This window comes from Podarcis bocagei (genome assembly GCF_964188305.1).
Source record: "Podarcis bocagei genome assembly, chromosome: 5".
NCBI classification, from domain to species: domain Eukaryota; kingdom Metazoa; phylum Chordata; class Lepidosauria; order Squamata; family Lacertidae; genus Podarcis; species Podarcis bocagei.
In genome coordinates, this window is record NC_138129.1 from 36,737,257 (window position 1) to 36,752,953 (window position 15,697).

A 15,697-nucleotide genomic window follows, 5' to 3' on the forward strand; every position below is an offset into this window, starting at 1 on the left:
AGCTAATTTATATTTAATTAATATAATTTGCTTGCATACATTCTCAGTTTAGGATGTTAACCAAGGTTTTTGTGGGGGTATTATAAGCTCTACAATTACTTACATACAATATTCAAAAAAAGACTCTTTGTATCCTTAAAAATCATGACATGAATTAGAAATAATAATCTGAAATAAAAAATGTATGTCTTAATAAGCTTCTGTGTACCAAGTTTTTCAGACATGTTTTCATAATGGTCACTTTACAGGCATGCTTGATGCTGGTGTACACCATTGTTTTCCGCAGGAAATTGTGTGGATGACATACTCCCGATTTTGAACATCTATATATCACCTTGGTATCCTAAATGGGCCAGAGCTCCCTGATGTGTATTTACAGAGATCTGAAGGAGATGTATATGTCACACATTTTTTCTGTTTGCTATGGGACTCTATACAGTTAGAGAAGCACAGTGAGGCAATCTTGACCTCTACACATGAAGTGGGGTGATGTCCTCACTTTAAATATAGAAAGATTGTACCCACTGGCGTCCCCATGGTTGATGGGGTTTGCTTATATGTGGCTGTGAATGGATCAATGGGGCAGTGTGCGTGTATGTGAGAGGAGGGTAGTGAACATGCTCTATTTTGACTGTGGTCCTGCCCACTGTTGGCTTGAGGGTCCCTGACAGGTTACCTCCAAAGGAATGTGGGCCTCCAGGGGGAAAGCCCTCCCCACCCCTGTTCTAATAGAAGCCCCTCCCCAATACACTTAAAAGCTAGAGGTAGACTATAAGCTTCCATTGTCTATGTGCTTAATTCTCTAAGTACTTGTGTGTTTCTATAGAATACAGAGATTAAGTAGCATATTCTACTTTGCATGAAGTCACCATGAATGGTGATATACTATAATTTTCAAACATACCAACAGAGTAAGTATGAAACCAAAAGTGGTTGCTCTATATGGGCCTTCTAAAAAATAAGGGACTTGTTATTTTACTTTGTATTCACTAATGCCCCAGAATGAGACCTGCAAGAGCAACAATGAAAATGAAAACCAATTTCATTTTAACACATAGCACATGATAATTAACCGATCTGGAACAATCTGCAATTTTTGGCAAAGGGAAATCAAGAGCAAATTTATTTTTATGGAGAAATATGTAACAGCAATTTACACAAAGGCGATATTACACTGCTGGAAGTTTAGTCCCATGCTTTCAAATGGCAGCATGTTCTCCAAATAAAGCTATTAGCTGAATATTGAATTACACCTAAAAATACTTCTATTTTAATATGCTGCCTCACTTGAGGGATTCCGGAAGTATTTTCCAATAAAACAAGTGCTCTGGAACAAAAATTTAAACAAACTGCTTTTCAGTCCTTAATTAATCATATGATTTGAATATGGGAACCTTGTGTAATACAGAAGAGATTGCCAGGACTCCAGCTACGTTCTGAAGCTAAGCATTTGCCCTTGCAAAATATTTTAGAAATCCATACCAAATGTCATTATCAGCTTATGCTGGCAAGGCAAAATGGTGCTGGCAAGGCAGAGAAAGTTAATGTTTTGGCAAATGCTGTTACCTGATTAGAAACTGTCATTTAGAAAATGTTGAAAAGGAAGCCAATTTATGAAGCTTATCAGTACAAATATTTACACAAAATCAGTGTCTTAAATTTAGAGGATTCTTTAAACATTTAAGAACTTAAATGGCAGTTTAAGAGTTTAAGACCAGTTTTCAAATTATGTGTAACTGCTCTATTTGTGCATATGCAAATACACCGCACTCATTAAGCAAAACAAAAAATCAAGAGTGTACACTCAGTTGCTGCATTCATATTATATCTCGGCTTAATAAACAAGATATGAACAAGCCTTTTGCTGGGCGCACAATTACCTTCCTTCCTTTCTCAGCCTGATATATGGAGATCTTCAATTAACACTATTTTCCCATTATGTTCAAACAGGGAAACTATGGTTCAGATCTTAAACCAACTTAATAGTGATGCAGAAAAGCATCATTGAATGACAGTAGTGCTCATGGCTAAGAGCAAGAGCAGTGTACCATTATATGTCATTTACAGAGGTGCCTGAAAGCACAGGAGAGAGGGATTGGTACCAATCACCCTGTAGAAATCTAGACTCTCATACCATGTCTTCTCCTTGGAAACTAGAGAATTAAACTTATTTAAGGGGACGGAACCTTGTTTTTAATAATCTAAATTAACAGTACTTTTTAAAAAACAAAATTCATTCCTCTGGAATATAAAATAACTGTAATATTCAAAAGCAGCATATAAAAACAGGATTTGTCATGGAAGAATTAATCTGTAAACAAAATAATATATTATTGCATCTTATAAAATATGGGAATCAAGCTGGTGAATTGATTTTTTTAACATACCATCATATGTTCCACTTTCTAGCAAGGCTCCACTTTCTTCTAGTGCCTTAAATTGTTCAACAGGTATAAAATTATAGTCCACCCCAGGGACCTCCCCATCTCTGGGAGCTCTTGTAGTGCCTAGGGGAAAGAAAGAAGGAAGAACAGCTGTAAAATTTCCTAGCACTGTTGGTTTACAAAACACTCGGCTTGTACCAGAACTTGACAAAAAAAAAAAATTATGCTGCATACAAGGCTGTCGCCTCAGCAAGATCATAATCAGAAAATTCTCATTCAAAAGCACTCTAGTTTGTGGAACTAGGGCAATAAATTATGTAGCATTAATATATTTTAACAAAAGAACCAACATGATTTTATGCAATCTACTGCTATGAAATGCAGGCATGCGTGCATTAAAAAAATGGCTATTTGAATATTCTTTCACATTTTAGTACTAATGCACTTTTCTCTCTCCAAACTCTCCCTTGAGAACAGGGATTGCCAACTCCTTTAGCCTAGGGGGCCATACACATTTGAATTCAGCTGCTGGTGCACTGAAGGGATAACAGAGTTTGGAATTTGCAATTGACTGCTATCAGCTAAGCTTTTGAATGAGTTTTAAAACAGTTTTTATATACCTGAAAGTAAAAACAAAGATTCTGAGCACAGTAGCCTAGTTTGCGTTTCACAGTAAACCATAGTTACAAACTATGGCTTGCCATATCTGAGAAACAGACTGGTGCACACTGCTTAAATTGTGCCCATCCCACTCCTTCCTTTATCGACTGGGGAAGAAACAAATGACAGCATTAGTTTAGCATTACATGTGAACTAGGACTTGTATTTTGTTTCTCTTGAAACGAATCATGAAAGGAAGTGCCACAGGATGGGAGTGATTTTAGCAACTCCTCCTTCACGGTAAGCCGTGAAAAGTTTGTAATATGGTTTAACATTGTTTAGGAACCGGCCTATTGGAATTATATAATTTTATTGCTGGTGCATCCAGTTACATCCCATCACACTTTTTGCTGTGAACAAATTTAGCATTTCTGACTGCAGGAGCTTTTGATGTCATGCTTTAGAACAAGGGCAAAAGTACCTCAAATTTCAGTTTCAGTTATGTTGCCCCCTATAGCTGGAAGTCTCTTCCAAGCCTGTCATTACTTTCCTCTTGTTTATGTGCAGTGCTGTATTGGCTACATAAGCAATAGCAGTCACACCTGACCAATATTTAGGAAATTATAAGCATTAACATGTTAGGACATTATATTTCAGCATAAATTATTTGTGTAATTAAAAGTAAAATGTAAACATCTGATTAAAATCTTATTGCCATCTATTTAGGGAAATTAACCTATTTGGAAAGGTGTAAGTATCAAAGTTGGACTCAGGTGGTGCTGTGGGTTAAACCACAGAGCCTAGGACTTGCCAAGCAGGAGGTCAGTGGTTCGAATCCCCGCAACAGGGTGAGCTCCCGTTGCTAAGTCCCTGCTCCTGCCAACCTAGCAGTTCGAAAGCATGTCAAAGTGCAAGTAGATAAATAGGTACCGCTCCGGCGGGAAGGTAAACAGTGTTTCCGTGCGCTGCTCTGGTTCGCCAGAAGTGGCTTAGTCATGCTGGCCACATGACCCAGAAGCTGTACGCCGGTTCCCTCGGCCAATAAAGCGAGATGAGCGCCGCAACCCCAGAGTCAGCCACGACTGGACCTAATGGTCAGGGGCCCCTTTACCTTTACCTTTTTAAGTATCAAAAACACTGAGGTTACCTATGTCACTTATAAGACCGACCAACTCTTATTCAGGTGCTTTGTCACTTCTGTAAAAATGACTTTATAGGGAAGTATGGGTTGTTGGTTTTTTGTAGTGGTATAACAGAGTCTGATGGTAAGCATTTGTGGGAGATAGTCACTCCTTGGCAATTGAAAGCTACCCCAGGAATATCTGGCTGAATGGGAATTGGAACAAGGACAAAGGGCGAAGATATAATAAACTTTTTTTTAAAGAGCACACAAAGGAAAGGAAGTGATGAACAAGGAGATGAAGGAGACCAAAAAACAAAGGAAGACAAAAAATTCTCCACGGAAAGCAAAAAGATCTGTGCTAACTAGCTGGAGGGAGGAGGAACCTGCAGGAAGAGGAGGCAAAAGGCTTTGAAGACCCTGCCTATCACATCCAGAGGGAGACATCACCCTGTTCACTGAATGTCCTCCAGCTCAATCCAGTAAATAGCAATTTTATAACAAGGGTGGATTAAAAAAAGATTTTCTGTTATATAAACTGATAGGCAGTAATTCCAATACAATTTATTACCTCAATAATATTGCAGTTTGAGCAAAATTGACTTTCCTTTCGTGTTTTGTCATGTTTCTCACCTGCATCTATTAAATAAGTCTTTTGATCTACTGAGATTTCTGAACTGAGGGGAAGTATTTGAAGAACAAACTTAAACACAGCCTCAAGGTTTTTTTTCCAGTTCAATGAACTAATTCAAGACATTCAAATAGTTTAAAGTTAGGCTTCCAATACACAGCAGATTCAAAATATTACTTTGAGGCCAATATACATTTAGTTTACTCAGACAATAGCATTTTTCAGCAGATTTTTTGTGTTGTTAATACAAAGGAGTACTAATTAATGTTGGTTGATTTCAATATTTATTGTTTAATAACTTTAAGTAAAAGATACCAAAGTTTAAGAGAGAAAAATTAAGATACTAGGTGAGATTCAATGCTTGTCATACTCACGAGTAGATGCACTGAAATCAATGGATGATTAAAGACCACGACTTAAATGGATATCACCCACTATCTAAATAGTATTTGGCTCTGTGTAGAGCAAGCAAAATCTATGCAGGTCCTGATAACATTCTTTAAAGACATGTCTGGGAGAGACATATATCTTATTTGGAGGAAGTATTAAAAATGTAGTACTTTGGAAATTAATATTGGAACTTCATATGAATACCATTCCATATGACCTGTTGGCAGGTTTTTTATGTTGTTGCTTTGCAAGATTCATGGTATTATTAAATATTTTAGAAATAATTACCCATCTCATGACAGTAAGGATTGCCTTAACCTATAAATGGGGGAAATCCTGGCTTGCCAGTAGAAAATGAAAAGTCTCAGGAGTTTTAGAAACCACATTCATGAGCAAGTTAACCAATATTAACGTCAGGGAATAATCTCTTTAAAAATTGTGCATGGTGGGGTATTGATACAAACTCATAGATTATTAGGCACTATGAAGGAGACTTACGTAGTGATTTTATTGTTTTATATTAGATGTCCATAACATTACATTCATTTTGATTTTTTCCTCCTTAATGTATTAATGATTTGTGAAAGTCTAAAAAATAAATTAAAAAACAAAACTTGCTACCAACAGAGCATAAACAAAAAAAAGTGTCTCAGTAGAGAAGGGCACTATATTTTATGGTACTGGAGTAAAAGGAATATGGAAGCTATTTAAGCAAACCTGTATATAAACATTCTGTTTAAAGTTTTACATAGCTACAAAAATTAGTATAATCTATTATAATGAAGAACTGTTAATCTATTAATCAAGTTAATCAAGTTTCTTGTGTTTACTATAATCTATTACAATGAAGAAATGCTGATTAAGAAAGATGCAAGTATGGAAATCGTGTGATCTAATATAGCATATGGTTCTTCTTGTTATTAACACTGGTTTGTTATTTTACACACACAGAAAGTCTAAGAATGGCATAATAAATGGTTTAATAAGAAAAGACTAATAAAGAAATAGGTAAGATAGAAAACCAAGATACTTCAGCATTGCAGATAAATAAGCCCATCTCTCAAACTTGGCTCACAGGAAGCGGCAGAGATAAAGATCCAGCTTTTTATATATAATATATTTTATAATTTTCAATGGCTTAAAAAATGGTTCAGGAAGAGATGGTATACATATATCTTAAAACAAATAAACCTATTACCTTTTCATTTCATTTCATACTGTTGAATAAGATGGCTGCGGCCTATACATATGGTATGTATTCTTTATGGAGTTCATTTCAGATATTGAATGTTTAACAAAATAGTTATGTTGGTACGTTAAAACACTTACATGGGATTGTTCTTAAGTAGAGATTATCTCTGATCACCTGCTGTAGTTTATGATCAATTGAACCTTTCTGGAACTGCAGACTTAGATAGTGACGCAAATCTTTGTTGATGACTTTGCCTGTAAGACAAGAACAGAGCATCTTAGAATACCGTAATCTGTAATTCTACTAATGAATTACATTAAAACACCAAGGACCCATAATTTATAAGAAAGCGCTTCTCAGATAGAAGAGACTTTGAACAAAATAAATGGAAACACCAATACTTTCAATGTTGGTGCAACCAACCATGCTTTTGCAGATATCAATAGCCATACTCCCTGTGGCAGATGGGGAACCTGTGGCCCTCAAAATTCCCATCTTCTATATAAAACAGCTGTAGAGGACAGACAGAATTGAAGGAAGAGTTCCCCTAGCAACAAACTGTATTGGGAAAATTTTGATGTCTAACATTTTACAATTTCTTATGTGCTGTGGGCTGCCCAGAATGGCAGGGGAGACCCAGCCAGATGGGTGGGGTATACCGTATTTTTCGCCCTATAAGACGCACTTTTTCCCCTCCAAAAATGAAGGGGAAATGTGGGTGCGTCTTATGGGGCGAATGCAGGCTTTCGCTGAAGCCTGGAGAGCGAGAGCGGTAGGTGCGCACCGACCCCTCTCGCTCTCCAGGCTTCGCGGACCTCTCCTCAAGCAGCGGGAACGTTCCCACTGCTTGGGGAGAGTTGCCAGCATCCCGAAGCCTGCAAGCGCTGATCCCAGCACGTGCAGGCTTCGCGGACCTCTCCCCAAGCAGCGGGAACGTTCCCACTGCTTGGGGAGAGTTGCCGGCATCCCGAAGCCTGCAAGCGCTGATCCCAGCACGTGCAGGCTTCGCGGATCTCTCCCCAAGCAGCGGGAAAGTTCCCACTGCTTGGGGAGAGTTGCAGGCATCCCGAAGCCTGCAAGCGCTGATCCCAGCACGTGCAGGCTTCGCGGATCTCTCCCCAAGCAGCGGGAACGTTCCCACTGCTTGGGGAGAGTTGCAGGCATCCCGAAGCCTGCAAGCGCTGATCCCAGCATGCGCAGGCTTCGCGGATCTCTCCCCAAGCAGCGGGAACGTTCCCACTGCTTGGGGAGAGTTGCCGGCATCCCGAAGCCTGCAAGCGCTGATCCCAGCACGTGCAGGCTTCGCGGATCTCTCCCCAAGCAGCGGGAACGTTCCCACTGCTTGGGGAGAGTTGCAGGCATCCCGAAGCCTGCAAGCGCTGATCCCAGCACGCGCAGGCTTCGCGGATCTCTCCCCAAGCAGCGGGAACGTTCCCACTGCTTGGGGAGAGTTGCAGGCATCCCGAAGCCTGCGCGCGCTGATCCCAGCACGCGCAGGCTTCGCGGATCTCTCCCCAAGCAGCGGGAACGTTCCCACTGCTTGGGGAGAGTTGCAGGCATCCCGAAGCCTGCGCGCGCTGATCCCAGCACGCGCAGGCTTCGCGGATCTCTCCCCAAGCAGCGGGAACGTTCCCACTGCTTGGGGAGAGTTGCAGGCATCCCGAAGCCTGCAAGCGCTGATCCCAGCACGTGCAGGCTTCGCGGATCTCTCCTCAAGCAGCGGGAACCACCGCTGGGCTCCCACGGCTTGCAGAGAGCTGCCTGTTTGGGGGCTGGGGTCGGGGGAAGCTCGGGGTGCCCCAGCCCCGCGCCTGGGGGGGAAATAATTTTTTCCCTTTATTTCCCCCCAAAAAAACTAGGTGCGTCTTATGGGCCGGAGCGTCTTATGGGGCGCAAAATACGGTAAATGATAAAATCGTCATCGTCGTCGTCATTCCTTCAGCCACCTGTTGTTCCCAAACATGGAAACAGGTTCAGACTTGAATGATTGTCTCAAACAAATGTGGCAATGGATGGAGCCTATCTATCTATCTATCTATCTATCTATCTATCATCATCTCTCTCATAGTGGAAGTAAACCAAGTGCCTGCTAAAATAATAAAAAATGTAAGTATTTCAACAAAAGACAGAGATTTTCTTATGTTTACTGGCTACTAAAAAGACTGATTTGTCAACATTTGTTCAAGTGGTTCATCCATCTCCTTGTCATATATACAAATTTGTTACAGTTCAGTATTAGGACATTTTGCTAGGGCATATGCAGCTTTGTAAACAGTTCAACTGTGTGTGTACAAAATAAAACATGGAGGTACAGGTTGATTTGCAGCATATTACCTATTCTTACAAACTAAAAAAGGGAACTGCGGTAGAATATTCTATACTCTCAAAATAAATAAATAAAACCAACCCAAACCCTGTGGATAGAAAAATCAATTTCCAAGTGTTCTGCTTCGTAGGGTGCAGCCATTTTCTAAGGATAATTCAGGAACAACAAAAGCTGTTACAATAAAACCCTGAAGGGAAACAGAAGAAAAGCAGACAAGACAGTGAAGGGAAATAAAACATCTGAAAGCAGCTTGAGAACAGTAAAATAATTAGCTGCTTCAGGGACTTTAAACAAGGTTTAGTGCTTAGTCTTATATAAGAATATTTTCTGTCTTTTCTATACAGTCCATTTTAGCTGTATTTGCAAATAAAGCTACACAATGAAGTGTTGTTTAGTAGGTTATACCATGCATGATCTGTGTGGTAGTGCATACAGCTTGGTTACCAGATGTCCCCGGATTTACAAATCAGTCCCCATACAAAGTCCATGGAAGTTGAAAAGTGTCCCCGGATTCATTGGGGGGAAAACAAACACCTGGTAACCTTAGCATACAGCCCAAAAAACTCTTGCTTTGATCCTCACTTGAATGAGTATAAACAAACCATGACAGAGAAATCTTAGTGTGATGTTCAAACTTAGTATCAAGTTTTTTTACTATAATAAACTAAAGTGGTTAAACAAGAACAGCCCATGATTTAAGGCATCATGCTAAGACTTCTACTCAGATTGTGTCCCTACGCATGCAAGGTAGAACTTCTGTGTTAAGTTGTGGGTGAACATATCAGATGACAAAGCGATGCTTCAAACAGCTCTTGTTTATTCACAGGCCAGAACAGAACTGAACTGAAGGGTTCAGCCAGCCTGCTTATATAGAGCTCCACTAAAATGCAACAGTAACCATTTTCTGTAACTATCCAATCACTGAACATCACTTTCGATCCCTTATTTGCATATGTGGACCTGAACTATCTACAGTATCCCCCTGCTGGTCCAGGGTGAGAACTTCAGTACATAACAAGAAGTGCTTGGACTGTGTGTACCAGCATGCAGCTATTATTAGTACCATTTATTTATTTATTTAGCCGCCCTATATCCAAAGGTCTCAGGGCGGTTCACATAAACTATAAAATACCTACAAAATACAATGGCTTACTAAACCAAACATTATGGCTTAGTGTTAAGTCCTAACTGGATAATAATAACCAGAGTCAGTGTGGTGTAGTGGCTTGAGTGTGCTATGTCAAGTTTAATCTTAGCAAGAGGAAATAATGCACATTTTCATAATTTAGCGCTGAGGTGACTAACCTTACTAACCTTTTCAGCCCCCAAACTGTGCTTCCATTTGGTAAACCATGCAAGGGACACATGCCAGCAGCTGGTGTGGCCAAAATTGAGCACAGTGACTCAACTCTCTCTCTCTCTCTCTCAAACACCCACATAGATAACATTGTAATATCTAGTCTGGAGGTAACAGAATCAGAAACAACAGCCCAAAGCCCTAGGAAAGAAAACTTTTTTCAAAGCCACTCTTAACAACTGCCACCATCATACAGAGAAAGTGATGAATAGAGAACTTCCCGTCCATGTACCTGCTCTTTCACGGGGAATGTAAACCTATCCAGAACATAGTCTACAGATCTGAAGGGCAACACACGCTGTCCTCAGCCAGAGGGCCAAGGGGCAACCTTGTCCCATCCATTAGTCAGAGAGGGAGTAACTGCAGGAAGCTTCCTTTGTCCCTCCTGGCTAGATTTAAGAATTTTGTAACTAAAAGAATGAATGCAGTGACTGGGTTTGCTTTTTCCCTTCTTCCTTTTGTGCTGTGTTTTTTTTTTAATTAGGTTTTAAGCCTGAGGGCAGGGATCATCTTATTTTTTATTATTGTAAGCCACTATGGGAGACTTTTTTTGGTGACGAATATGGTGAAAATACAGTGGTGCCTCACAAGACGAAAAGAATTCGTTCCGCGAGTCTTTTCGTCTTGCGATGCTTTTCGTCTTGCGAAGCACGGTCCGTCGCAACTGCGCCTCTTCAAGCGGCTTTAAAAAAAAGCGCAGGACGTTTTCGTCTTGTGAAGCAAGCCCATAGGGAAATTCGTCTAGCGAAGCAACGCAAAAACAGAAAACCCTTTCGTCTAGCGAGTTTTCCGTCTTGCGAGGCATTTGTCTTGCGGGGCACCACTGTATAAAAATTTCATCATACCCCATATAGCATTTTAAATCCATATTAGCAACCTAATAAAAACGTTCACATTAAGATTTCCCTAAGATGGAAAACATTCTATGTGCCTTCAGTAGCAGGAACAGCCTTTGTAGCTGGTCCAAAGTATTATTTTTTTAATCCACAAAAAGTTCATCTGCCTTAATGATATTAACTCAGATTCTTATAAGCATTTGTAGCAAATGGATCCAGGATAGAACTCCTAGGCAAAGTGACTCTTTCATTTTGGAGCATCTAGATGACTCCAGCACTGTCTCTTTTATGAAGAGCCATCACAGTTCAGCGCCTTGGACATGACTCAAATTGGGTGGGAATTTACAAAGATTCTGAAGAAAGAAAAAAGTTAACAAATCAGGAGCTACATAGCCTCAATCAATACTGCTGCTTCTAAAGCAATTGCTGCAGTTTGCTATGCCACAACATTCCTGGTTTTTATAGAATTAATTTTTTTAAAGACATTTAAGGTTTTTTAATCGCACAGCTTTTTAATTCCTTAACACTTTTAGAATGGTAAAACATTTTATTTTGGCAATCCATCCCAAACCTTGCAGAAAACAGGTTTTTTTTTGTCATCTTTGCTTTGTATAAACACAACTCAGAGCACATATGCTACCAAGTCCATTCAATTATGCACCAGTTGCCTTTATGTACCGTAATTACAAGCTAAATGATGAATAACAACCATATTGTGAGAAGTAGGTCGCACAAAGTCATTATCCTGAGTTTAGAACTCAACAGTACATGCAGGAAATAGGCTTGTTTTGAATCTCTTATCAAAATATTAATTAAAAAGGTGTTTAGATTAATGTATTTCAAGAATTAAGAGAAGAAAAGGTCAAAGTTCTCCTTTATTTGACAACTACTACAACTCTAGTTCTACTTTACGAAATTAGCATGTGAAGGCTCTGAGCATGCCCTGTTGAAGCAAAGCTACAGTTTTTGACAGTGAGGGAGCATGCTACGATGCTGACAGTTGAGTGTGAATTAGACCTTTGCCAGGATTCAAAGACAGGAAAAACTACTTTTCAACTGCAATCAGTCCAAAACACCCATTATCAAGTGGATCTTACTTTGCCAAGCTATTAACTAAAGAGGACATAAACTATGTTTCATTAAAATCCAAGTTCCAAAAAATATGTTTTTGCGTACAAAATATAGATAGAAAAGGCTGGTTTGGACACAGTAGCAAATCACAACTTATTATTACATTAATGAGCTGCAAGTAGCCTTGGATTTGTGCCCACCCCCTTCTAGTGTGACTACGAGGATGAGAATGAAAGCTTTAGTTTACATTTTAGATTAACCAGTTTTCTGTGTCTATCAGCCTAGACAAACTAACTATGGTTAGTGGAAACAAGCCAACTTCAAACTATTATTCCGAGTAACCCATAGTTATGATTAACTGCAGCTTGTTCAAGTTTAGATGAGGCAGAAGGCTGTCATCTTCTTGAATTAGTGCCAGAGAGAGGAGAACAGGATGGAACTCATTCTCATGGCACTAAGTAAGGGAAGAAGAACTCTCTATTCCAGTGGCCACATCCCCTCTCCCCTGGTCACAGTCTTCACTGGCTCTGCTTTGCACCCCCGTTTTCTGTTTTCAACTGGCTGGAATGTGTACAGTAAAGCCTCCAGCTTCCCTGAATGGAGGGTGGGGGGCATGTAAAAACTATGGTACTACAGAAAGGCAAAATTTATGTTCACCGCTCTGCCCACTTTTGTCTCTGGGACCTACCCACGGCGCATTGCTCCTGGAAGCCTGCACAGAAGGGAATGTGGCTCTAGGGCTCAAAAAGGTTCCCAATGCATGTGGTACAGGGGAGGGCAGGAAGGCAGCTGTCCCCCCAAATCAAGTAAATAAATAAAATTTAATTAACTGACCAATCATGTCGCAGATAGCGCAGTTCTTCCTCCCCTAACATTGATCCTGCCCCCCTAATATAAATCCTGGCTACACCCACAGATGGATCTAAAGATGGATCTTACAGATATCAAGCAACTATTCTTACATCTCCCACATGATACAAAAAGGAATTTTGAGTGGTGGCTGCAAATCAGGGATACCGTATGGGGAAAGGGGTTAATTCACCCCCCAGTTGCACAGTCTCAATACAATGCCCTTCCTAAATAGTTACTATTTACAGTGGTGCCTCGCAAGATGGAAAACTCGCTAGACGAAAGGGTTTTCCGTTTTGGAGGTGCTTCGCAAAACGAATTTCCTATGGGCTTGCTTCGCAAGACGACAATGTCTTGCGAGTTCCTGCTGGTTTTTTCCCCTCCACCCCCTTTTTCTAAGCCGCTAATCCGTCAATGGGCTTGCTTCGCAAGACGAAAAAACCGCTAGACGAAGAGAATCACAGAACGGATTCTTTTCGTCTTGCGAGGCACCACTGTATATCTTTTAAAGTCAGAGGCAATTCTTGTATCTCCTACACCAGGGGTTGGCAAGGCTTATCTTGCCTGGGTTGGATCGGTCCCGCGGAGATCCCTCCGTGGGCTGGATCACACGCACGATTTCCGGCGTCTGCAGTGCGTGACTCCCCGCACCGTGCTGCGCCAGTTTAGCGCAGTGCGCGAGCAGGCAACTCAGTTCGGGGGCAGCTTGTAGGCTGGTCAAACGACCTCCATGGGCTGCTTCCAGCCCATGGGCCTTAGGTTGCTGACCCCTGTCCTACACCATATCTAGTTGCATCCTAAGTACTATCAGAGCATGAAAAAGCTCAAGCAAATAGAAGTCACTCATCCATTATGAATCTTTAATTCATGCAGACTGAGGACTCTCAAGTTACTAAAATTAAGAAGAAGATGCCATACATAACTAGATAATTGCATATTTATTAACTGCAAATTTATTAGCTTCATGAAACTTTGCAATCAGAAATATTTTCCGTTTACTTAAGATTTGTTTATAAGGAGCATACTGCACAACCACCCTTGACAGAGAAGCGCGTCACAACTATGCTTGACAAACTAAATACATTGTTAAAACCTGACACCACTGCTGTTGCTTATGTCTTAAGAACATAAGAAATACAATACTGTCAGATCAATGTCATTTATCAATGCATTCTCTTTCAGGATGACCCCTTCAGCTGCTTTACAAAAGGTGCAAGAAGCCCAGCCATAGACTATTATATAAATGTCTTACCCTTGTGCCACACGTAAATTATGTATTGATCCTTTCACTTTTAACTGCCACAGAATGTAAGACTATAGTAGCTATATATTTTCATTCTTCACTCACCTTGACCCATTTCCAATTTCACTAAACAAATCCTAAAAAGCCTTAACTAAAAAAAAAGACAGCTGAACCCTTAAGTAGTACTTAAGGGGCTACAAGCACCTACTCTGATGCGTAGGCGACTTTCTTCTCCCATTTAGCATAGTCTGGCACTTAATACCAGTTTCTTACTTTTTAAGTTTCCCCTAGAAATGGAATTTACTGCACAAGAAGCTAGGGCAAGCAGTTTCAATTAAGAAATAAATTGTCAGGTTTTTCTCTCCCCGTCCTTTCATTATACTGGTAGAATTAATTAATCTACCAATGTTAGATCAGAGTTAGCATCACAGTAGAGTTACAGGGAAGTTGCTCCAAATGACCTTCAGAACCCAACATCAAAACACAACCAAAGTTATGTTAGCGTAAACACTAATCAGGATTTAAACAGATTCATGCACATTTAAAACAGATTTCAGCTATAGAAAATTTCTATGAAACTGGGAGTATGAGTTTGGTTTACTACTCTGGTTTAGAATCATAGAGTTAAAACTAGAGAATTGTATTCAAAAGTGATCAGCCAACTTTTTTAAATTCCTTCATCAGCAAGGGGTGGACTAGAACCCCTGTGCTATTGTACTGTGTAGACAACAAAGGCTAATATAACACTAAATCAAACCCTGGCTTAGCTGGGGTCACTTGGGAGCCAGTGCATTCACATTAAGCCATGGTTTGGTGAGTGTGAGATGCAACTGTGGCCAATGAGGTGTTCAACTTAATATACAACTGCAGGCAAAAAAGCCAACATTGACTTATTAAGAGTTACAGAATACTTGAATATCAGCAACGATTGCAAATGTAGCAGCTATTAAAAATAAAAACCCAAAAAAGCCAACTGGCTGATAAAAACCAGGCAGAAGAAATGAATGAGTAAAAAGACACCAACCAAACAGTGTCTTTCAAATTAGCAGTGTTGTTATATAGAGAGATAATCTGTTTTAAATTTCATATTTCATATTATTTGCAAGGAAGCAATTGGATCAGAAGGGCAAATTCAAGCTCTCAAATCAATCAACTCTGGACTCAACTCAAAATCAGCTTGCTGACTGCCAACCCTCCTTGCAAATTCCCTCATGTTTCTCAAGTACACTTGCCAATGTGGGTAGGGAGACTGGTGGGGTAGAAATCTAGTTGGCTTTCACAGAAGCACTGTAGGTCTATTCTATTAATGTTTCATAAATATTTCCTCCCTGACAATCTGAAGTCTGCAGCAAGCTCCCTTGTGGGTAGGAGATGGCAAGTGTAAGTAAAGGAAGTAAGGGAACAAAGAAAGGATTGATACCCAGCTACAACAGAGTGCCTCAATTACTGAAAAACAGTGGCAGAGTACCTTTTCCAGGCAGCCTGGACAAATGGCAGTGGGAATTGTGTCCTACTTTCACCTCCAATATAGACAATAATATCACCATACAGTTATTAAGTGAAAAGAAGTTTCCATTATATATAAAATTATAAAACAGGAACAGAAGAAGACTCCCTAAGGCAGTAACACAAACATATTAGAGGCAAAGAAAATAAGTGACATTCAATAAATTACATTTACAAATGGCTTGAGGAGAA

General features: G+C 40.1%; 1 protein-coding gene across 4 annotated transcripts in view; it reads right to left on the reverse strand.

Moving 5' to 3' along the window:
• The window catches only part of MAGI3 (membrane associated guanylate kinase, WW and PDZ domain containing 3), a 110,191-nt gene that overhangs the window by 59,401 nt on the left and 35,093 nt on the right, over window positions 1-15,697 (reverse strand). For all 4 annotated transcript variants that reach the window (XM_081195165.1, XM_081195164.1, XM_081195167.1 and 1 more), the window contains exons 2-3: window positions 6,455-6,571; window positions 2,388-2,507 (exon numbers count right to left, since the gene is read on the reverse strand). In XM_081195165.1, the coding sequence (XP_081051291.1) occupies window positions 2,388-2,507; window positions 6,455-6,571 (237 nt within the window). The remainder of the gene's footprint in view (window positions 1-2,387; window positions 2,508-6,454; window positions 6,572-15,697) is intronic.